The 22,847-nt window shown below is 39.3% G+C and overlaps 4 protein-coding genes across 4 annotated transcripts; 3 read left to right on the top strand and 1 right to left on the bottom strand.

Annotated features, from left to right (window-relative positions):
- The first annotated feature begins 1,760 nt into the window (after positions 1-1,760).
- Positions 1,761-10,473, top strand: meltf (melanotransferrin). Its single transcript, XM_079349735.1, has 16 exons — positions 1,761-1,885; positions 3,357-3,511; positions 4,130-4,229; positions 4,674-4,859; positions 4,946-5,096; positions 5,454-5,521; positions 5,605-5,789; positions 6,363-6,528; positions 6,640-6,782; positions 7,218-7,314; positions 7,541-7,735; positions 7,977-8,130; positions 8,598-8,665; positions 8,753-8,940; positions 9,107-9,299; positions 9,909-10,473. The coding sequence occupies exons 1-16, from the start codon at positions 1,837-1,839 to the stop codon at positions 9,974-9,976; spliced, it is 2,166 nt and encodes a 721-aa protein (XP_079205861.1). The 5' UTR covers positions 1,761-1,836; the 3' UTR covers positions 9,977-10,473.
- A 2,205-nt stretch (positions 10,474-12,678) lies between these two features.
- LOC306827725 (protein NCBP2AS2-like) lies at positions 12,679-14,144 on the bottom strand. The gene is made up of 2 exons (XM_079349738.1): positions 13,899-14,144; positions 12,679-13,785 (listed from the first exon to the last, which is right to left on the bottom strand). The coding sequence occupies exon 2, from the start codon at positions 13,702-13,704 to the stop codon at positions 13,399-13,401; it is 306 nt and encodes a 101-aa protein (XP_079205864.1). The 5' UTR covers positions 13,705-13,785; positions 13,899-14,144; the 3' UTR covers positions 12,679-13,398.
- A 571-nt stretch (positions 14,145-14,715) lies between these two features.
- Positions 14,716-16,145, top strand: fkbp2 (FKBP prolyl isomerase 2). The gene is made up of 2 exons (XM_079349737.1): positions 14,716-15,355; positions 15,730-16,145. Exon 1 carries the CDS (start codon positions 14,899-14,901, stop codon positions 15,313-15,315), a length of 417 nt encoding a protein of 138 aa, XP_079205863.1. The 5' UTR covers positions 14,716-14,898; the 3' UTR covers positions 15,316-15,355; positions 15,730-16,145.
- Positions 16,146-16,826: 681 nt separating this feature from the next.
- On the top strand, positions 16,827-21,015 carry ncbp2 (nuclear cap binding protein subunit 2). The gene is made up of 5 exons (XM_079349736.1): positions 16,827-17,000; positions 18,072-18,158; positions 19,037-19,131; positions 19,220-19,358; positions 20,478-21,015. The coding sequence occupies exons 1-5, from the start codon at positions 16,926-16,928 to the stop codon at positions 20,574-20,576; spliced, it is 495 nt and encodes a 164-aa protein (XP_079205862.1). The 5' UTR covers positions 16,827-16,925; the 3' UTR covers positions 20,577-21,015.
- Positions 21,016-22,847: the final 1,832 nt, after the last annotated feature.

Here is a 22,847-nt window from a genome sequence, read left to right as displayed (position 1 = left end):
ATGCTTTCTTAACAGAGCAGGAACAATCACATTTTATGAAAATAGGCTTCACCAGTCATCATGTCTGCAGAAATATTTAATCATCATATGATGCATCCTCATATCCTGCAGTGTCCATGTGGTTGATATGTTTGCAGAAATGGCACCAGCCTGAAGTACATGATAAAATAATTATCTAATAAAAGGAGGAAGCAATTCAGGTGTAAAATGCCATAAATCTTTTGTGTCGTTCCTGTTTTTCTTTCTTCTGTACTCTCTGTCGAAGCATTTCACAACATGCACTGTGAGGGTGAACCCTGCTGCTGTCCAGTGTAAAGAGTGAAACTCTTTCATAATGAGAACATTAACTTATGTAACAACATTAATACTGGACAGTCAAAAAATAACCTGTAACAAGAAAAGCCTTGTATTAAAATGATTACTTCAGTTACTCAGGATATCAACATTGAAGTTGACGTCGCAGGGAAAAGTCCATGTTGTACCATCAAACACCAGGACTGATATTAAGATTGAAATTGTCGATGCAGCTTTTATACTGATGTCAAGGCCTGGCTAAAGTTGAATAGCTTCCTCTGGTTTCATCAGTAACAATTCATTACATTTGATACTGTCTGTTGTTTGTGCTCGTGTCAAATCTTAATATGTGAAGCATCCGGTCACTACAGCCCTCAAATAATGAGTAAAAATATAAGCATTTTCCTCTGAATGTTAAGAAATGGTTGAAAGTGGATACTTCCTGAAGTGTGATTACATTAAAAATGTGTACTGTGTAACATTTACTTGAATTTGGTGATGATGATTGTAGAGTATACACGTGCTAGATTACAGTTTATATTCAAACACAGAGCATCAACAGTGTAGAAATAAAATACCCACTTCATGTTCCTCTATTAACACTCCTGTGAGGAACGTTTATATTCCATCCTTATTAGTGACCTTATGGACAAAGCAGGACAATGTATCTCTTTGCTGATCTGGTACATGTATCAGTGAGTCCTTCATTACATTGAATGTCTAACGCAATGTCTCACATTGAAATCTTTGGCGTGGAACATTTTCTAAAGGTTTTTTTTTTGTAAGCAGCTTTTCGCCTTGTTTAACACCCCGCAGCAGAGGTGACAGGCCAAATAGTAACATAAAGAGGCATCAGTATTCATTTCAATCTGTTTCATTACTATCCAAAGGCCCCTCACAGGAGCTTTCAATGGTCATCCAATCTGGGTAAACAGGAGGTCATACAGGTGGTAGTATGTCTCATTCCTAAGTATCTAATACTTGGAATAACTCAACATCAATTCTCTTTGGTCTATGCAGGACAGACCTCTAAGAATCGGATATGAGGTTCAAGTTAGTGACCAGAGCAGGTTAACAGCCTCCTTGTCTGTGTTTTGCTCCGAGCAGCAGTTGGTCAGTGAACCAACAGCCTCACTTATGTTTGCCTGAATCCTTTCTTTCCTTTTGCCCCTCAGTGGAAAAGCACCACCGTAGTGGAGAGGGTGACAGAGGTGGGGCTCTCTGCCTCTAAAAGACCTCTCTGTCTGGTGTCTGGCCTGCAGCCAGGCAGCAGCAGCAGCAGAGACGTTCCACACCAGGTAGCTACACATGGTTTCATAAACTCTACAGTGATCCTCAAATACTGGAGCTGAAAGTCCTTAATGACACGCTGCAGATGACTGAGCAATAAATCGGTCACACGGTCTCCTTCACACGAGGACTTTAAGCAGGGTCTGGGAGATAGAGGTTGGACTTTGACTCAGGAGTCGCCTTATAAAGTGAAGGAGAGGAAAGAAGGATCTTATTTAACCAAACAGAGAAGAAGAGACAGAGAACGAGGTCATGGCCATGTTGAAGACGGCAGCAGCACTGCTGCTTTTACTACATACTGGTAAGAGATTAATTGTTTTTAAAGGATTCATTTAATGTCAGTCTGTAGATCCTTTTTCATATACTACAAAAATAACACCAGGTCTACCACTAGACTTAGACTTTTTTGAAGAGAGATGGTGTTTTCTGTATCAGATGTTGACTGTTTTCTGTCTTACATTTAAGAAAACACAACTTTGCATGATGATATTTTTTCCAAAAAGTTCACCTAAAAAAGGATGAAGGGATTTTTCCATCTGCCCCGGAGCTAAACACCCATGCAATCGAACAAATAAAGTCTGACAGAAAAGGAGAAGATTCAGTTCCCACAAGAGGGCTGAAATACTGCCTCTTTCTACATATTCAAACAAACAATGTGTTGTGCCCATTGTAAATCAGATTAACAAAAAGTGTTCAGGGCGACAGAAAATATCCAGTTTTCTTTTGGCAGAATAGGAGTAAACGAATCCTGTTTAAGTGAGCAACCAGCCTCAATTTACTGTCTACTATGTAATGAATTATTTAGAAACTTTGCTTTATTGCATCTCGTATATTACTCCACTCGTCTTTAACCTCACTGGTATACATCATGTTTTAATGAAATATGTCTTATCATTTGTGTGGAACACCGTTTACATCATGGTACATGTACTGCTCTCTACTTAATCTGTCTCTATTGAAAGTAATTAAGAAATACATGTTGACCTGAATCACTTTCCACTTGACCTCAAATTATTGCTGGGATAAGGCTTGATAAGAGAACAGTCCATATCTCCATTCATTAGACAGTGGTTCATTACTCTCTTACTCTACTTGAAAGCAAATTGGTCAAGCCCCAAACGGCAAAGGTTATTTAATTTGAACGTTTTTTTTAAAGGTCTGAAGAGGTGAAATAGCTGATCCATGATTTCATAAACTCACTTGGTAGTCTAGTATTTAAAAAAAGAAAATTGGGGCAAAGTTAAAATGGATCAGAATACCATTAAAAAGAAGGAAGACAAATATGTACGTATTAACCCTCCTATATTCACTGATCATATCTTCTTAAAATACTAACTAACATATTTCATGTAGTTCATTTATTTTATTTAAAAAGAAGCACTAGCAGAGTGACATTTAATTTGTCAAAGCTTATTTCTATAAGGACTTAAAGAGCAGATGTTTTTCACAAGTCAGAATTTAAAGTTCTCTAAAAAATGGAAATGCACCTCATTCAAATACAAAGAAGCTTTTACCAGTCTGTTACAACAGCCCAAATAGTTAAAACATCATTTTACATAAAACCTCTGACAAGGTAAAACAGCCAATCAAAATGTAGGATATGGGTTGTGGCACTGGTGTGACTGTTGTAGTCAGAGAAGCATCTGGTCAGGAGGAAGCTGAACTGAAGCTGAAACACTGAAACCCTAACAACCCCTAACCCTACAGATTCATTAAATCACTTTGTGGAATCATTTATTAGAAAGTGATTGCTATGTCTTTCTCTTCTTTAGTGTTTGGGCAGAGCACCATCAAGTGGTGCACCGTCTCTGATGCAGAGCAAAGGAAATGTCAGGCCATGTCTCAGGCATTCACTGAAGTCTCCATCCGCCCGTCCCTCAGCTGCGTCAATGGACAGACAGTGGAGGGCTGCATTCAGAAACTACAGGTCCAAATTTGAAAACATTATTTGAATTACTTGTGATGAATTACTTTCCTGTGTATGCATAAAGTAAAGTGTCTTGCCTTTTAAAATACCTTTTAGTGTGAGGTATCTGTTAAATGGGTTAAATGGTAGGTGTCAGGACAGAGAAGTCATTAAAAGCTGAACACATAACCAGAGATGAGATAACACAAAGAAACACCAATGCCCATGTTAATAAATGATGTCGTTATCAGAAGGGGCACAAAGAACACATGGTTTATGATCACGAGCTGGAGGATGTTTGACCTCAGATAGGGTGTCCATGGTTACCAGAAATTGAACTGGGAGAAAAACATACCTGATGTTTGAAATTCCCTGTGAGTTATAAGGAAAAGGCAAATGTGTTTAAAACACATTAAAGTATATCTAACTTCCCAAAACATTTCTTATAAGGAACATTAACATTTACATTTCAAAAGAGGGTCATTTTGTTAAACACACAAGCTAACACACAAAGCCCCACACATTTACATAATTCCACACTAAATGTTTTACAAGTTAAAAACTGTTCATATGAGACTTGGTTCGGACTCTCCTTGATATCCCAATTTACATGAATTTCTATGTATACTTTCCCTGCAGAAAAAAGAAGCAGACACCTTTTCCATGTTCGGCAGTGATGTCTACAAATTGGGGAAGACAGCTTCATTCAAGATGGCTGCCAGCGAATCAAAAAATGATCGTAAGTCTCAACAGAGTCAGCCTGTGTTAGAGTAGGCTAGATCTCGAAGCGGTAAAGAGTTTTCTCTCAACTGTTTTTGTTTTTCTTCAGGGGACATAGACAAGAAGATGAATTACAACCTCATGTCTTTGCGCCAAATATGACGTTGAGCTAGCCCACCAATAGCTTAGCATCCAGTTTCAGAAAAAAATTAACTGGACCAAAATCATTTCTGAAAATCACATTAATTTTACATCATTTATTTGAAAAGTTAACAAACTACTCAGTAATATTAGGCTTTATATCAAAGTAGCCTACACGGACTTGACTAGCCTAAAAATAATCTAGAAATACACAGGCTAAGATAACCACCACTGGATGTATCCTACACACATCAAATTAGTAGCTTAGATATTTAAGAACTAATTGTCACGTTTGTTAACGTGTGTGCTTTTGTTTCTTCAGTTACTGGTGCCTCGTACTATGCAGTAGCTGTTGTAAAGAAAGCAAATTCTGCAATCAACATCAACAACCTGGCAGGAAAGAAGAGCTGCCACACCGGGAAGGGCCGTACAGCCGGCTGGAATATGCCTTTAGGATACTTCATAGACCAGGGCTACATGTCTGTAATGGGCTGCGACATCCCACAGGGTAGGGAAACATACAATACAAGCATGAATGTACAAGCATACACTGTACAGAAAGGAAAAGAGACCTTTGTGTAAATGTTTGGACAGGTGTGGCACATTTCTTCAACGCCAGCTGTGTCCCTGGAGCAAAGGGTGATCCTGCGTCTTTGTGTCAGCTGTGTAAAGGAGACGGTACAGGAGCACACGTATGTGAGATGAGTGACAAAGAGATGTACTACAGTTATGAAGGAGCTTTCAGGTAACACACATTAATCCTTTAGAAATTCTTCAATCATACAAATAAAAGTTACAGATCTACGAGAATAAGCTCATGTGCAGTGGATATTGTTAGGTTATCAAGGGACTATTAGCTTTAGTATTTATATTTTATCAGTCATCAAGCTTTAATGAACATTACATTTTAAATTGCCTTGAACGTACTTGCCAAAGGTTTTTTTTATGGTCGCCATTGCCATCCATAGGGCCTCGCTGCTACCAATCAATGTATTTTTTATGGAAACTCTGGATTTGGAGAGCACAGCCACTTAAAAAAACAGATGTGCAATTCAAAAAATCCTTTTTCCTCATCTGTGTGTTGTTGTCTTTGTATCTGTAGGTGTATGGCAGAAGGTGCAGGAGATGTGGCTTTCATCAAACACACGACTGTCGAGGAGAACACTGACGGTAATAGCAGCGACAGCCTCTTTGTTGTTTGTCTTGAGTCGGCATGTCTGGGAGCTAACCAGATCTTTTTTTTTTTTCACAAGGCCGTGGTCCATCCTGGGCTCAATCACTGCATTCAGCAAACTATGAGCTGTTATGCCGTGATGGTTCCAGAGCTCCTGTCTCGCAGTGGAGAACGTGCCATCTCGTCTGCGTCCCATTTCGTGGGATTGTAGTTGGCAATCACATCACCCCCTCTGTGGTGTTTGGCATGCTCACTGAGGGCCTGGTATGTCCATTCTTCTTCTACTCTTCTCATTTTTTTATATTTTACTTTCAACACTGGCATGTTAGAAAAATGCTAGCACAGTAGCTTAGCTTAGCTCAAAGAAAGGAAACAGGCGGGAAGGTAACGAGGGACAGATTTACTGTCAGCCTACTGGGTCCCCTTCACGTCTTTATGCTAAGTTAACAACCTGCAGACTGTAGCTTTAAATAGCAAAATACATCAGCGTGGTATCACTCTTTTATATCAAACTGTTTGCAAAAAAAGTAAAGATTTCCTGAAACAGCCTGCAACAAACTGCCAACATCGTCAAAGCTAAGGATTTGAAAACTGTTGTTGTGAATTGTTTTCTTTGTTGCTGTCTCCAGACAGCAATTCAATTAATGGTTTACAAATAAATAGACTTTATTTATTTATAAATGTCAAATTCATGTAAATCTACAGCACTGCCTTAGCATATTGGTACCGTCCATAACTCTGAAGTATCACAATGGTTGTGTATTAAAATACTGTAAACACAGTGAAGCAATGACACATTTGGATAACTTTTAACTGAGTGTAACTTTCTGTTTGCAGGAAAAATCAAAGTTCAGTATGTTTTCATCTGACACTTTTGGAGGACAAAACCTGCTTTTCTCGGATTCATCTGTCATATTTCAAAACGTCGAGTCAGACGACCCCCAGAAATGGATGGGACGTTTCTATCACAGTGCAATGAAAGCCATGGACTGTAAAACTGAAGGTGACACATCTTTCCCTTGATCTGTCTGAAGTTATGTGAGAAATATTAGCGAGTATTAAAAGTGAAAGTTTTCATGAAAATAACTGAATCACTCCTCTTTGAATCCCCCAGATGTTCTACGCTGGTGTGTTTTGTCAGGCAGTGAGCAGCAGAAGTGTGGCGACATGGGCGCAGCTTTCTTAAGTAAAGGTCTGACCCCAGACATTAAGTGCATCTACGGGGACTCTGTGACTGACTGCATGGAGAAAATCAAGGTGACGCAACTTTCTAGCTGAAAGTTAGTTGAAGTAAAAAAAAATGACTCTGTCAAATAAAAATAATTCATCTTTTTAGGACCATAGTCGTCTTAGCAATATTAAATTACAATCCATGCACTGATCCTGTCTTTACGCAATATCAGACAACAATCAAATAGCCATCGGAGCATTTTTTAAAGAATATTTTTGGGGAATTTTTGGGCCTTTATAAAAGAGACTGGACAGTGGATAGCGTCAGAAATCAGGGTGAGAGAGTGGGAAAAGGTCAAAGGAGGTTTAGACTTGAGATCTAATCTTTTTTGAGCCTCTATGGTGTCCTTTTTAATAAAAAAAAAATAGCACATAAACTCTGTCGTAGCTAACTCAATAGATAAATGAACCCCTCTTTCTAGCATTTCTTGTATCTCAATCTTCCTTTTCTCATTTGTGTAGAACAATGAGGCGGATGCGGTCACTCTGGATGGAGGTTACATCTATACAGCTGGCAAAGAGTATGGCTTGGTCCCAGCTACAGGCGAGAGCTACACAGGTATTATCCATTGACTGTATTAAACATGGATGTAGTCTTTGTGACAACACCCATTGATCAATCTGGAATTGGAGTTTTTTCTGCAATACTGCATTGGCTTCATTTGTCAACACTGGAGGTTGCCTCATTGTACTATCCCAAAAAAGAGACACTCTCATAAATACTTGTTCTTGTTTTAAAGTCAACAGAAACAGATTTGTTTTTTTCCTTGTTTTTGTGTCTCCAGACGACCGCGATGGTTCCATGTATTATGCAGTCGCAGTGGTGAAAAAGAGTAGCGTTGACATCCGTAACCTTGATGACCTGCGTGGTCGCCGCTCCTGTCACACCGGCTACGGCCGCACAGCTGGCTGGAACGTTCCCTCAGCAATGCTGATAGAGAGAGGCCTGATCTCCCCCCAGCAATGTCAGATACCACAAGGTCAGAGGGATGTTTGTGTATGCTTTTGTACAATGTTAGCTGAAGCTTCAGAAATCATAAAATTCATAAAATCTAAAACATAGCTAATTAAGGGATACGATGGACATTTAAAGTAACCAATATTACTCATATCATTCAATTGTTAAAGCAAATAGCAGAAGTATTTTTTTCTTTTTTTTTCCAAGTATTTAATAATTTTAAATGTTATACTACATTTTCCCTTTTTTCCCATGATGCTTAGCGGTGGGAGGGTTCTTCAAGCAGAGCTGTGTACCAGGCGCCAACCAACCTGGTTTCCCTGACAACCTTTGTGGTTTGTGTGTGGGAGACCAATCAGGACAGAACAAGTGTGAGAAAGGCAAAGATCTGTATGACGGATACAACGGTGCCTTCAGGTACTAAACACGACCAAATAAACAACCACCTTGAACCTCAGTGTTTGTCAAGGTTATAAACAAAGACCGCTTTTGTTTTGAGCTATATTGCTTGTCCCATGACTTCGGCATGGTGGACAGATTTAAATACAACAGTACCTATGCAGGTCACGCCTACCCAACAACACACTGATAGTAAAGGTTGCTATTTAAAGTAACAATCAGAACTAATTAATCCCATTCACACACATTCATAAGACGCTGTCGAAGCAGCGGGAGTACTTGGGATTAAGTGTCTTGCCCAAGGACAAATTGGCTTCAGGAGCTGGGGATCAAACCTAGACCTTCGGATTGAGAGAAGAGAATTTAATTCTAAGTAGTGTGTTTGTGAGAGGCTGCTCATCATTTTTCCTGATGATACAACTGAAAATGTAACAAGCCGTTGAGGTGTTAAAAAGAAACACTAAGTCTCTTCTTTGTCCAATCAGGTGTCTGGCGAGCGGGGATGGAGATGTGGCTTTTGTAAAGCATTCTACTGTATTCCAAAACACAGACGGTAAAACAAGTGCCTCCAAGATGCACATTGCTTTCTCATCGCATTAAGAGACTATATTAACCCTCCACTGTGTGTGTGTGTGTTCAGGTAACTCGGCTGAATCGTGGACAACAGATCTCTTGTCGACAGATTTCCAGCTGCTTTGTTCTCAGAGCTCTAAATCTGAGGTGACACAGTACAGACACTGTCACTTAGCCAGAGTCCCCTCCCACGCTGTGATGGTTCGACCCGACACAAACATCCATGCTGTCTATGGACTCCTGGACCGTGCACAGGTAAGGGTGTTCATACGGCTGTACTGTTTGTAAGTCAGAGGCTGTAAGACCTGAATTATGATAGGAACATCTTCTCAGTAAGTTATATTTCTGATGATGGATGTCCAGATCCTCTGACATTTGAGGTTCCCTTGATGGTTTCCTGTTTGTTATTTGTTTCCTGTAGGAATATTTTGGCAGTGATACTGGTACAGGTTTCAGGATGTTTGACTCACAGGCCTACCAGGGTACAGATCTCATCTTCAAAGACTCCACTGTTCGTCTGGTGGGAGTTGGTGAGAGAAAGACCTACCAGGAGTGGCTGGGACAGGGCTACATGGACTCTCTGGAGGAGATGGAGTGTAATTCCTCAAGTGCAGGTAAAACAATCAAACCCTGAACTTCATAAATTACACCTTACAGCAAAAACAAAACCATTGCTGTTCTGTTTCAATGCAAGTGATAGATGTTCTTTGACTGACTAACAAGAGGAGCTGGACCTTTTTAAGTACACTAAACTAAGAGACAGCTGGTTTGCTTTGCTTGACAAATAAATACTTGAAACGGGGAAACAATAGGTCAAACAATCCAGATATATGTGGATATACAGAACTTTGCTTGACAGCTTCTTACACTTAATCCAAAGCAAGACTTACAGTTTCCCCCTCTTACCGTTTAATGCTAAGCTACTGACTCCAGCTACATGTGTGACGTCACTTCATCTCTCTGCATGACAGCCAGTCAGCCTGTTGATACTGTGAAAGTATGACCTCTTTGATAAATCCAGCCTGGGGTCGATTACAGTCTATATGATGGTGGAATGGATAAACAAAATACTGCAGAGGCCTCTTGAGCTTATCAGAACGACCCAGCAGTCTTAAATAATATGACCCAATCTCTTAATTTATTCAGACATCATTCAGATGAATTTAATTAATTAACGTATGTGTTCAGTCACTTGAATATTTGTCATTTCCTTCCTCTTACAGTGATGTCCTCTGTATGGCTGCTGCTGATGGCCCTGTTCAGCATCATGCTTACCAACCTCTGGATGTAAAAGCAGAAAACAACACAAAGCTCTCCTGCTTATTTTCCTGCATCATCTTCTATTTTTTCCTCCATGTTCTCTTTTTTCTTCTCCAAGTTTGACACAACAATCGTTATATTTCCAGCATTTTGTCTGCATTCTAATCAAGACCCAACCCTTCTATTCCAGTGTTTTTATCCTCAAAATTGTACCATTTTACCTGATTGAGTGTCATTTTAATTTATGGGAGGATAGCATGTTGTTGGAACTGCCTTTGGATTTCCTCTTTGTTTGCTTTGAGTGAATGTAGTGAGAGGAGAAGGTGTTGCTGCCACTTTGTTTACTGAAGGTGAGCTGCCATATCAGTGTGTATGCTGCCACCTGTTACATTGCTTTAGTGTGCATCACATCCCTTTTCCTTCAGAAGCCAGCTTTACAGAGAACAGACAATCTGACTTTTCCAAACTCGATAGAGCCACAAATAATTGTTTTTAATATTGATGAGAAAAACTTGTTAGGTCAACCTTAAAATCACACACACACACACACACACACACACACACACCCACACAAACACCAGAAATGCAATCTTATAGTTCTTCTCATGACATTTAAGATTGCATTGATTCTTATCAACTCCAGATCCCCTTCTCTCATTGTCCAGTCAGATTGCTGTTCTGTTCTGCTGCCTCTTGCTCTGTGAGTATTACTAACAAACACAGCCCTCTTTGGTTTGGGTTGTGTTTCTACTATAAGCTTATGCCATATCAGTGAATATGCACTAGTGTTACCTCCACACAGAGCTGTGCCAAGAATGTTGTGATGACGAGGAACTGAATGTTTGTCCATAGGCTGTCTGCTTCATGTATTCTCCCCAAGTACCTAAAAATGAAAAAGATCAGGAAGTAAAAATTCTCAGTTTGTTATGTTGGATGGGTCAACATCAAAAAGTTGTACCTCCCACCTGTAGCCACTTCGCTCACAACTTTGTAGCTTTTCATTTAAATCATTTCGACAAGATTGGAGTGAGTAACTGACAGATTTGGGGAGAACATAAAGAAAGCATCCTGTGGTTTTACAGAAGAGTGGATGAGTTGTTATTCGTTTTGAGGGTTGAAGTCAAAGAGAAGTCGGTGTCAGTTACAGAAAAGACAACAGGCTCAAAATCACCAAATGAACACAGCGGCCATTGTCCTCTGATGTCACACTCAGGTTGTGAAGCTGTTAAAATAGTTTAAAATAATATTTAAAGAAAAAGAAAGGTTAGCTAAAACATTGTGTTTTCTTACACTAAGTTGGAGGACACCAAATATTTAATTTGTAGTCCATGTCCCTCCAGCATTTCACTATCCATTTTCATTCCCAAGATGAAAATGATTTGACAGATTCCTGACATTTGTGTTGCTTAAAACCTGGAACCCAGCAGCATGACATTATAATTTATGCTTCATAGCTTTGGTGCAACGTCAGAGGGTCATCGCTGCCTTTGAATACGATGAATCTGTGATGTCATTTTAACGTTTAAATGAAAAATGCCTGTTTGACTTGTGAGGTGATCGATTTACAGGGACAAATAATGATCATCAAGGAGTGAAAGGTTGAAAGAAATACTAGAAGAAGACCTGCTGTTATGTAACCCAAACAACTCACTCCTGATATGTTGACTTACTGATGCTCATGTTCTCTACTGTACTTCTGCTGCTTTCCTGTTTCAAGCGTTGATTTGGATGTGTATGTTCCTATGTTGAGAGATTTATTTTTATATGAAGTTCAGATGCCATATCAGTGTATATGTACTGACTCATGCTGTCAGAAACAAATGCCTTCTCTTTCCTCCTGATAGAGATCTATTTCTTTGTGAAATGATATATCATGTAACTAATATTTAGTTGCCAGGCCAGTGCGTCTGCACAAGTATTGCTACATAAAGCTGCAGACTTGAGCTGGTTTCAGTGCTCGAATAAAATAAAGCTTTACTACTGCAAAGTGTGAACTGTTGAGCTTCTCTTCTTGACGTGTTTCATCAATTTGAAATTGCTTCAAGTTCTGAGGTGTTTTTATCCATGAACATTTGTATTGTGATTTGCATAACATTAAGTGAGCTGTGGCTGCATTTCCAACAACACAAAGGGTTTTTATTTGTAGTCTTTTGTAGCAAAAAATCAGACCACCTGGCATCTTTCTGAAAACGTAAGGACATCCAGTTTCCTGCATGCCGTAAAAGGACTCTCTTCAGAGGGGAATCATTTCGAAGCTGTACTTTCAACAACCGAAGCCAAATGTCATGAGCAGCAGTAAAAAGATCATCTTATCTTGACTTCACCTCTTCACTGAGTTTCATATCTCAGCTGGAGTTATGAAATCATATGAACTATGAGTTGTGTGCGACCTTCAGCTCGTGACTGTTCAAAACTGACTCTAGTGTTATAACATTAAGCACATGATGTCGGAGCAACTCTTCATCGCTTATTAGAAGTTTGCAGAGTAATGGAACTAAACTAAAAGCGTACTTCTTTGCTCTTTACTCTGATTTAGCTTAGGCAGTTATCTATCTATCTATCCATCCATCTATCCGCTCCTATAACTTACTTGAGGGTTGCAAACAAAATCTGACAAGGAAAAGCAGTCAAGAATATTTTTTATATAGTTGTGAATTAAACAGCATCAGGAGATTGTTGTGGTTGGGGTATGTCACTGTTCTTTAAGGACACTTATGCTTGAAAATACCTGCACTGGTTTCCATTTTTATTGTGATTTTTTTTCTTAACATGTATATGATGCATTCTTCCACATTTGAGTCATTTTGTACTAAAGAAAAGAAATCCAACACTAAAATTTAAACACTCCACGTTTTCTTCTTTACATCATCCCTCAAAGTAAACAGTCAAAGTGTTGTGTTATAAATTATAGTCTTTATTTGAAGGCAGAACAAAGTGGTGAATTTATTGTCTATACACATCCTCCCTCACTCTCTCTCTCTCTCTCTCTACATATGTACACTTTTTGAATAAAGTTGTTTACAATAGTCCAGCTCCATTAAAGCTCTGTGGCAGGATTCAGTGTCATACAGACCAGTGAACATTACGGGGAGATGTAAAAACCTCATTCAGGCACCAGTCTGAGAGGTTAGAGGCATTTCAATGAGTTTGTTTTAGTGAGAAGACTTTAAATTGTGAATTCACTACAGAAGAACTTCTGCTGATTGTTTTCCAAAACTCCCTGGAATATAAAATAAGCATTCACATATTCTGGGAAATGTGAAGTCAATAAATTTATCGAGCTAAACAAATATTCTCCTGAGTTATCTGCCCCCACTGATGGTGGTTATAGGACCTCTTTACATGACAAAACATCAATAATACATATCTTGATTGTGAACTGATCAACACAATCAGGTGACGATGTTGTTCTCTCCCAGTCTCTCTCATGATCCTACATCCAGGTCGTCCTCTTCATTTCTTGATCTGTCTGGAGCCTTCTTTCCATCCCTCCTTCACTTCATTCACAAAAGTCTCTCTGACTTTCTTGAGGCGGCTGCCCACCTCCCCCATGTCCCCCGGGGCTCTGCCGACCTCTTCCCGGACCTGCCGCAGAGTCTGGGAGCGCAAGGCCCGCTGCGACGCGTCCCTCCCGGCTATCTGAGCCTTGGTGATGGCGTAAGCTGTGATCTGAGCCGCCCGACGGATCGGACGAGACTCTGCCAGCTTCTCGATGACTCGAGGGTTGTTGATGAGGTTGAATAAAACACGAAAAATCATTTTTGAAGAGTTGTTCCGGGGGTCCTTCTCCTCACTGATACGTTAGCTTAGCAGCTTCTTGCAAACCCTCGGGTTTCAACTCTAAAATGACACAAACGTCTCGCGTTAGTTAGCTGAAAGTGTTGAATAAAAACACATCTTTCCGTATACTGATGCTGTGGAGTAAATATCTATACTTCAAATATTTGACTTACTTCAGCTGAGCCAGGTCGTCGCTAGGTTACAGTGGGTGACGTAACATCACACTGAAGTTAGTTTCTGATTCGATGGTTAAAAAGGAAACTAAAGCGTGTTTATGCAGAGCTGTCTTTGCCTGGATGAATTTTTTTTTTTATTTTATTTAATTTAAAACTATATAGAGTATATCAAACACCAGGCAAATTAAATTAGACAAAAAACCTGTCGCAAGGACAAAAAACAATGAACGAGGGTCAGAAATCAAAACAAGAAACAATGTGGACAGGACAGCACTAATCTGTTTTTAAATCCTGCTAGATTTTTTTTTTCCAGAAGTAAGAAAAAAACATTTGAAATAATTTATGAACCAGTCAACGAAGGGTCTGCCGTTTCTTCACTTACTAACAGTGAATATGATATTTACTCATAACACAAAAATAGAAGGGTTTCGATTATCCATATAATAGAGAATACGATACGGATCAATAGATGGAAAACATACATTTTTAGCAGTTACCAACTTTTTTATGTTGACCCAAAACCTTTGAGATACAGGACAAAATACAAACTCGGCACAAATCAAGGATTCTCGTCCAAATAACCTTTTTTCTTTTTCTTTCTTATTTTTCTTTATTTTATTTTTTGGGGGGGGGGACGCAGCAGTTGGATAAATCTGGTGAATTACTTTAAAATAGTTTTCTCTCACTTCAGGAAAACAGCCATTTTAATATATTTGGAAATCTACTTTAGTCAGAACTTTAATAAACCCACCAATATGTTCTTACCAATGTGAAGCTGACTTCAGTGCTGTCAAGGAAAGTATTCCGGACATCTTTGACTGTAACACAAGCCGCCAAACTACGCCCGGGTCACATCACACGCACATCCGCTTTCATTCACAGATTTCCCAGCTCATTTCCCTCATTCAGCCTCCAAAATTTGCACATCAGCCTTGAGCCCAATTCCTCTGAACCCTGATCCATTTAGCAGCCGGAACCTGAGGCGTGCACTGCAAACATGCGGGCTTTAGTGATCCTTGCTGTGACGGTGATTTCTCTGAGCTCCGTGCTGGTGAGCGGAGCCGAGAAGAAGAAGCTGCAGATCGGCATCAAGAAGCGAGTGGACAACTGCCCCGTCAAGTCCCGCAAAGGAGACGTGCTGAACATGCACTACACGGGCAAGCTGGAGGACGGCACCGAGTTTGACAGCAGCATTCCCCGCGACAGGCCCTTCACGTTCACCCTGGGCACCGGCCAGGTGATCAAGGGCTGGGACCAGGGCCTGCTGGGCATGTGCGAGGGCGAGAAGAGGAAGCTGGTCATCCCCGCCGAGCTGGGCTACGGAGACCGAGGAGCTCCGCCGAAGATCCCCGGAGGAGCGACGCTCATCTTCGAGGTGGAGCTGCTCAGCATCGAGAGGAGATCCGAGCTTTGATGGAGGAAAGAAGACAACAGGGGGGTGTAACTTACAAAACGTGAGTTATTATTGATGTGTGCCAAATATAGTTTTATTTATAACGCCAACATTATATTCCTGAAGTAAAAACAAACATATTTCTGTATTATTTATATTGTAAAAATAAAAAAAATCAAATTATGTATTCATTTCTAGTAAGTTTTGAAAAGAGGTCCTGTTTCTGCTCTGAGCACAAGTCTTGTGATAGAATCATACTTTTTGTTGCTTATGTCAGGCTATCATTGTGCATCATTCTGTATTACTCTTAATGTAGAAATATGCACATGTGTTGTGATGTAATGAGATGAGGTTTGAGGGAGAACGAAAAGGAAGAACAGGAATAGCACCTGAAACCTTTCAGTATGTTAGTATTCAGTGTTATTTGTCTTTCAGGTTCAGCTGCAGCAGGATCAGGTGGAGAGAATCTGAATTTCGATGAAGACACATTAAGGAGGAGACCCTCAGCAGACCCCACAGTCAACCCTTACTGGCTTTTAAACTGGCAATTATGCTCTGATTTATTGCACTGATGTAATTATATTTTACAATAAGTGACTGTAAGTGTTTGCTAAACATAAGTAGAACTGACAGTGAGCAGATAAGACCAGGATTTGGCCATGGGCTGATTAGTCATTTCCTTCTATTTCCTCTTATTTTAGCTCTAAATTTTCAGAGATTTTTTTCGCCAGTCATTTCATTACTCTACTTTCTACTGAAGTAATATTAGGTTGTTTATTAAGTCAAACCTCAGACAGCAGGACACACGTTTTTGTTGATTTATGATAATAAAATGTTGACCTTACTGGAAAGTTTGCAGTCTAAAGTGGTTGTGTTGGATCAATACCTTCTGGAGAATGCAGAATAAATGAGAAAAGTTAACTTTGTATTTATCAGGTTTAATCTCTTTGTTGTGTATGTATGGTGCATTTAAACCTGTAGTCGGAATTGTAAACTACCTATATAACTTCAAGTACTAAGCAGGTTGTCTTCGATTCTGGATTAATGCACTGAACACTTTTCATATTACAGTATATGCAGAGAGGAAAACTTTTTTTTTATATATATAAAAAGTAAATAAAATTGATGGGTATCTAAAAATACAAATAAAACACAGTAGTAGGTAGGTATTCAGTATGAAAATTGGTATTTGTGAAAACTCTTTAAAAAAATGAAAAACTGTGAAATCATAAGCAAAATATTACCAGTAAAGAAATGAAAATATTTGCAATATTTCAAAGATTATCATCAATTACAAAATATCAGACAATGATTGATTATTGTACCTGAATATTCATCATATATATATATCAGGGTATCATAAAAATGTTCACACATATCAGTAAAAAATAAAAGACTGGAAGTGTCCAATGAAAGATCCCAGGAGCCAATCATAGCACACCACATCGTTTTATAAACACCAATCTGGATCATAATAAGGCCTCACCACAGGGGGGCGACATCACGCTGTCGTTCTCGATCTACCCGGAGTTCTTTTTAATGCGGACCCAAAACCGGAAACCGCTTCATTGAGTTTCCGTTATTGCTATAAATTGAGTAGCTGCTGGCGGCGTATCCGTAAATCCTTGACGATGGCTGTGAAGTTAAACGCTTTGAACAGTGATTCGTACATCGACGTTAGTCAGTACAGAGACCAACATTTCAAGGTAAGACGGGGGTGCTTTCATACTGCGTCATGATTTCACGGTTGCTGTGGAAACCGAGATCTTGAACGGGCCATTGTTAGAGTAACTGTCGCGGCTCGTGTGAATGTTTACGCCTGATTTATCTTTTCTCTTGGTTCTAAAACTAACAAAACAGTGATTTATTTGTTGAAATGGTATTGACAATAAGGGCTTACGGAGGGGTTTATAAGACTGATTTAACTCTAAAAGGCAGCTCAATGCTGAACTGACCTCAGGTTAATGTGTCGATGAATTATCTTAAATAAAACACTTTTTATCCTGCCGTCGAAGAAAGTATGAGCTGTTTTACAATAAATAAATAAAAATTGGAAAGGATGAAACATCTTCTTCTGACTTTCTGGAGGGTAATAGGATACTAGGGATGTGACCATACTTAAACCTACATTTCCCCGAGGGATTCATCCCAAAGGGACCAATAAAGTTCAGTCTGAGTCTATACAATTCACCATGATACGATTGTCCCTCCATTTATTTTACTAAATGAGACTGAAGACAAATGATAGATACAATGATAGCTGCTCTTTTTCTCTTTTTTTCCCCCTTATGTGTTGTGTTTGCTGTAACACCATACACTGTATGTGGTAACGTTTTACAGCATTGGTAAGCCATAGATAGATCTGTGAACTTTATTGATCCCAAACTTGGACATTGTGGTGTTACAGCGGCAGGTTATTAAAGCAGCAGAAGAAGAAAAAAACACACATCCATCCGACATTTGGCTTTTCGTTACTTAGATTCTCAAAGAAATGAAGTGAAATTAAAAAGCAAAAACTCAGGTGTTGTAAAGTAGAGTCCGTCAGAATGTAAACATGTTAAAGTGCTAATACAGGCTGCAAAAAGAGATGGAAGAAGAAACCTGTGAACAGATGAATGTAAACAGATGTGACAATGATATGAATAATATGAAATGTTAGTGGCATGAAACGGGTAATCTCGTAACTGGTGAGAGATGAGCTTTCTTTCTTTGAAAAGCTGCAACTTCCACAGGTCTTCCTGGGGGTGGTGCTCATTCTTCATTTCTTGTGTTTTCAGGGTAATCGCTATGACCAGGAGAAGCTGCTGAAGCAGAGTAACACTTTATATGTGGGGAATCTCTCCTTCTACACCACTGAGGAGCAGGTGAGCCACACCGGGCTGTTAGTAAAGGCTAACAAGAGTACTGTTTCTTTTTTTAACAAGTCACATTTCAGAGAAAAAGTGACTTGGTAAACTATAAGAGACTGGATTACTTTGAAGTCATGTAAACTTGGATATAATTTTTTTTATGGATTATATAAAACCAGGTTTGTGTAACAATCCTTTAGAGCAGAGGGGTCCAACCAGTCGGTGACTAAGAGCCACATTTTTTACTTTTACTTTGAAGAGCCACATCATAAAGACGCTCACGAACATCCACCTGTCCCTTCCCCTCTCTTTTGCTCTGCATCTATCTCAGTCCCTCCCGTGCTCTCGTCCTCCTCCATGTTTCTCTCTATTTCTATAACACACCGATTAGAAATCTAAAAATTAACAACAGCCCTTAACACTCTCGCACGGACAGACAGACACACACAAACACACTCACTATCACGCAGACAGACAGCCAGACACACACACACAAACTTTCTGTAAATGTCACACATCAACATGATATTGAAAACTAACTAAGACAGACTAAGCCAGTCATTGTCAACAATGAATATTGTGTGTACTGTCTCACACACAAACTCTCAGTTCAATCAATTCCATAAACAAAAAATATACAATTTTACAAGTGTTCCACACTAACAAAATGTGATCATCGTGAGTCTGTATATTGTATTTTATTTTGAAATTGACCAGATGTTCTGTGTGTTTTCCTGTCCCAGTTGTCATATTCTGTCGAAATGTAGTGTGTGAATTACTGACGTGCAAGTGCAACGCTAAACAAACACAAAAAAAGATTTGCTTTAGAGATGTATTTTACAATCTCTTACAAGAATGTTTTGCTCTTCTGTTATTCTGGAACTGACGAAAAGGTACACGAGCTGTTTTCCAAAAGTGGAGACGTGAAACGCATCATCATCGGTCTGGATAAAGTAAAGAAGACAGCGTGTGGATTCTGCTTTGTAGAGTATCCTTTGAACAATGACTTCCTGTTTTTACCCCCGTAGTGTGCGTTTAGGAGCCTGTAACAGACCTTAACACCTTACTTTATCCAGATACTACACACGTATAGGTGCAGAAAACGCCATGCGTTTTATAAACGGCACACGGCTGGATGACCGCATCATCAGGACGGACTGGGACGCCGGCTTTAAGGAGGGGCGGCAGTACGGACGCGGCAAGTCTGGAGGACAGGTACGTATTCTGACCTTTGTTTGTGTTGATCTTTGTGACTTGGTAATGATAATCCTGTAGCTGCTAACATGGTTAGATGGTTAAATGTTTTAATGATTATAGTTACACTAAAACGTCTGCTTCCTCACACGCAACACAAACATGTTCAATGTGGAAGAGAAAAAAAATCTATCAATGTTATTAGGGAGAACTATATCACCCTAATAGATGGGAATGTTTGTAGTATGAGTAAACATGGATGAAGTGAATTTATTTCCACCAAAAGTTCAGACTTAAGGCCACACAGATTTGTAAACGAATGAGTTATGTGATGTCCGTATATCAAGACTCCCAAACTGTTCCCCCAATGTAACGGTGCTAGAGACTGGGGATCCCATTGGCCCTGGAGGTGCTTTAAACATTTTCTGTTGAGCACAGCCACACACACTATGAGAATACCACACAATAGAACAAACATCATATTTTTGTATATATTTTAAAATTAATGGGTGAAATATCAATTTTAAAACCATTTTAAATGTTCTTGGTAGGAATCTTGCCACCCCCACTTTGGGAACCACTGATATAAAATATCTTAATGTTCCCTCTTCCAGCTGTTTATTTGTTCTTCACATGAAAAAAGTTTTGGATTTTCTGGATCACAGATATTTTGAAAAGCGACGTCAAACACGTCGTACTATGGCATTTGAAAAATGACTTGTAGGGAAATGACTGTGAGAGCGATCAATACTTTATATCATGACATTTTAATACACCAGTATGATATTTAGAAAGTGATATGACTTGAAAAATAAATTATGCATGATTAACCATGACCTTTGAAGCGACAGCATTACTACTGCGTGGCATTTTGAGAAATGAAAGTGTATTTTATGCTGTTAGTAAATAGAATATGCATAATAATGTCCAGTCTTTCTGTAGTAGTACACAAGGAGCCTTCTGAGAGAGAGTAAATAAATACAGTCAAGAGTTGTCTTATTGTGTTGGAAAGCATAGGCGTGTTTTCTTTGAATAAATGCCCTCCAGTCTAAAACTTCAGGATAAGAATCCTACACAAAGAAACGATGTAAGATGTATATTTACCCGTCCCCTCTGGCTGTGTTTTTATTTCCTGTGTAGGTGAGAGACGAGTACAGGCAGGACTACGACCCGGCCAGAGGCGGCTATGGGAAGCTGGCTCAGCAGCATCGACCCACAGAGGCGCGCAATAGTTTTTAAAATGAACCCCATCTTCAGTCCTGGAGCAGATACATTCTCAAACAATGCCACAACAGATTGTTTCCACAATATGAGCGCCAAACACTTTACAGCAGTTACAACAAGAGGCTCACTTCCATCGTCTCTGATCCCCGTTCCTGCAACCTGTCTGCTTTGATCCCAACACATGCCAAACCTCAAAGTTACCGTGTAATATGAGGGCATGTTTTCATTGTCCTGTATGTTTCCCTACAGGCTGGAAAGGAGCTGATAGCGTGTAGAGACTGGGTCAGTGATGCATCAAATAACATGACTAAATGAATTTGAGTCTCCATGTTACATTGAATATGTAGTCTTCTATATAAAAAAAACATTTGGCATTTAGTTATTGTCTTTTTCACAAGTTATGTGTCCCAGATTGTGAATACTTTTTTTAAATAAAGGTTTTTTTGACATCTTTGATACAGACTTTTATTTTTCCTTATCTCAGTCTGATCTATCAGTTTGAGCTAACTTAAAAAAAAAATACAATTTGATAATTTGAATTTAGCTTGTATGTGAGCTTTGAACACATTACTTATACAAATTTACTGTAGTAGATGAAGAGCAATGTTGTTTCCTTGGAATATCTTTAAAGTAAAAATACATAAAATAATACATCAAACTAAATGTTATTGATGAGAAGGAGAATAGAGCTAAATCTCTCCAGGTTAGTGTTAATTGTTCTTGAGACAAACGACAGTGGTGAGTTCATACTTAATATATTAATGATAAAACCAATAATTTGTACATTAAAAATAAAAGTTAACTAATACATTTGATGTGTTCTTTTCTGATCTCTTTAGGGAAACGTCTACGCTGAGGTTCACTGGTTGTTCACTCTGTTGTTGTATGCTAGGCAATTAGCACTTAGCTTCTTTTTCTTTTAACACTTTGTGGCTGCTGAATCTGACCCTGATGTCAGCTTCAACAGTGAACCAAAAAATTGAACTCAAAAAAAGTGTAACAACTTGGACTTTCTGCTAAGCTAAGCTAAAAGACGATCAGCTTTAGCATGAGAGGATTGCTACCACCCCTGAATTTGTGTGCTCACTAACTTTGAGAAGTAGGCTTATCAGGTCACACTAATGTTTATGTTGGCAGGAAGAAATTACCAAAGCATGGTGATCTCAGGAAAACATGAAGTACATTTTTGAATTATCAATACAACAAATGCATCACAAAACATTTTGCAATGTGGTTAAAACTAAGAAATTCAGAGGAACCTCCTTTTTAATATCCCAACACAAACCTCATCGGTCTGTATCCACTGACCGCTTCCTCAGCATGAAAGAAAACTCAGTAATTTTGTAGGTCAAACATTGCATCATTTCAGACCTTTGGGATCTTGTAAAGTTGTGATCGACCTCTTCTGTTCCCTGCAGCTCAGTAATGACCCTGTTCCCCATAAGGAAGCATGATTATACCGGTGATGATTTTGCTGAGCATTTGGTCGAGGCTCCGTTCCAGACGATCCTCATTCCCCTTGTAATAAAGAACACGGTATCTTGGCACTTTCTGAGCAGTCAGCTGGTCTCTTATCTCAAAGTGAGCTGAAGTGAGGAGCCCAGCAGAATACTAAAGCTGCCGAATTGGCTCAGCTTCAGACATATTTTTGCATTATACCCCCTCCACTAATTCCTGCCATCAGCTACTACACTTTATTCATAATCACATCCTCTCAAGGAGATTATGAAAATGAACACAAGATGGCAGAAGAGGTGGGGGAGTTCCTTGGAATAACTTAGGGCAGAGGAATGTGACAGCGAGCCAGCAGTCGAACACTTTCTGTGTCAGCTCAAGCGTCTCGCTGTGATTAGAGAAAAAAGCCTCTGCTTCCTTTTTGAGCCAGCTGGAGCTTCTAGGATCAGGAGCATTAACACAGAAACTGTAAGAGAAAATGTTAACCAGGGATTTTTATACTTTACTACTTGCACCCAAAGCATGACTGTTTCCATAACCATCATGGCCTCTAGGTTGGGTTTTATTGGGTCCTTTTGTAAAGCTGTGGTTGTAATCTGGAGGGGACTTTTTGTCAGGGCACAAGATAAGAGTAGAAGAGTTTTGCTTTCAGAGACAGTTTATGAAAGGGTGACAGATACTAATCTTTAGTTGTATGTTCAAAATGAACTGCATATTAAACACTTAGTTGTAACCATTATAGTGAATCCAGGTATTCATTTATGTTTCATGTTATGTATAAAACACATCACACCACACTTTTCAGACACATGTGACACGTGTCTGAAAGTG

The sequence above is a fragment of the Symphodus melops genome (assembly GCF_947650265.1).
Source record: "Symphodus melops genome assembly, chromosome: 8".
NCBI lineage: Eukaryota > Metazoa > Chordata > Actinopteri > Labriformes > Labridae > Symphodus > Symphodus melops.
The sequence above is the reverse complement of the archived record's forward strand: the minus strand, read 5'-3'. Positions and strand labels throughout refer to the sequence as shown.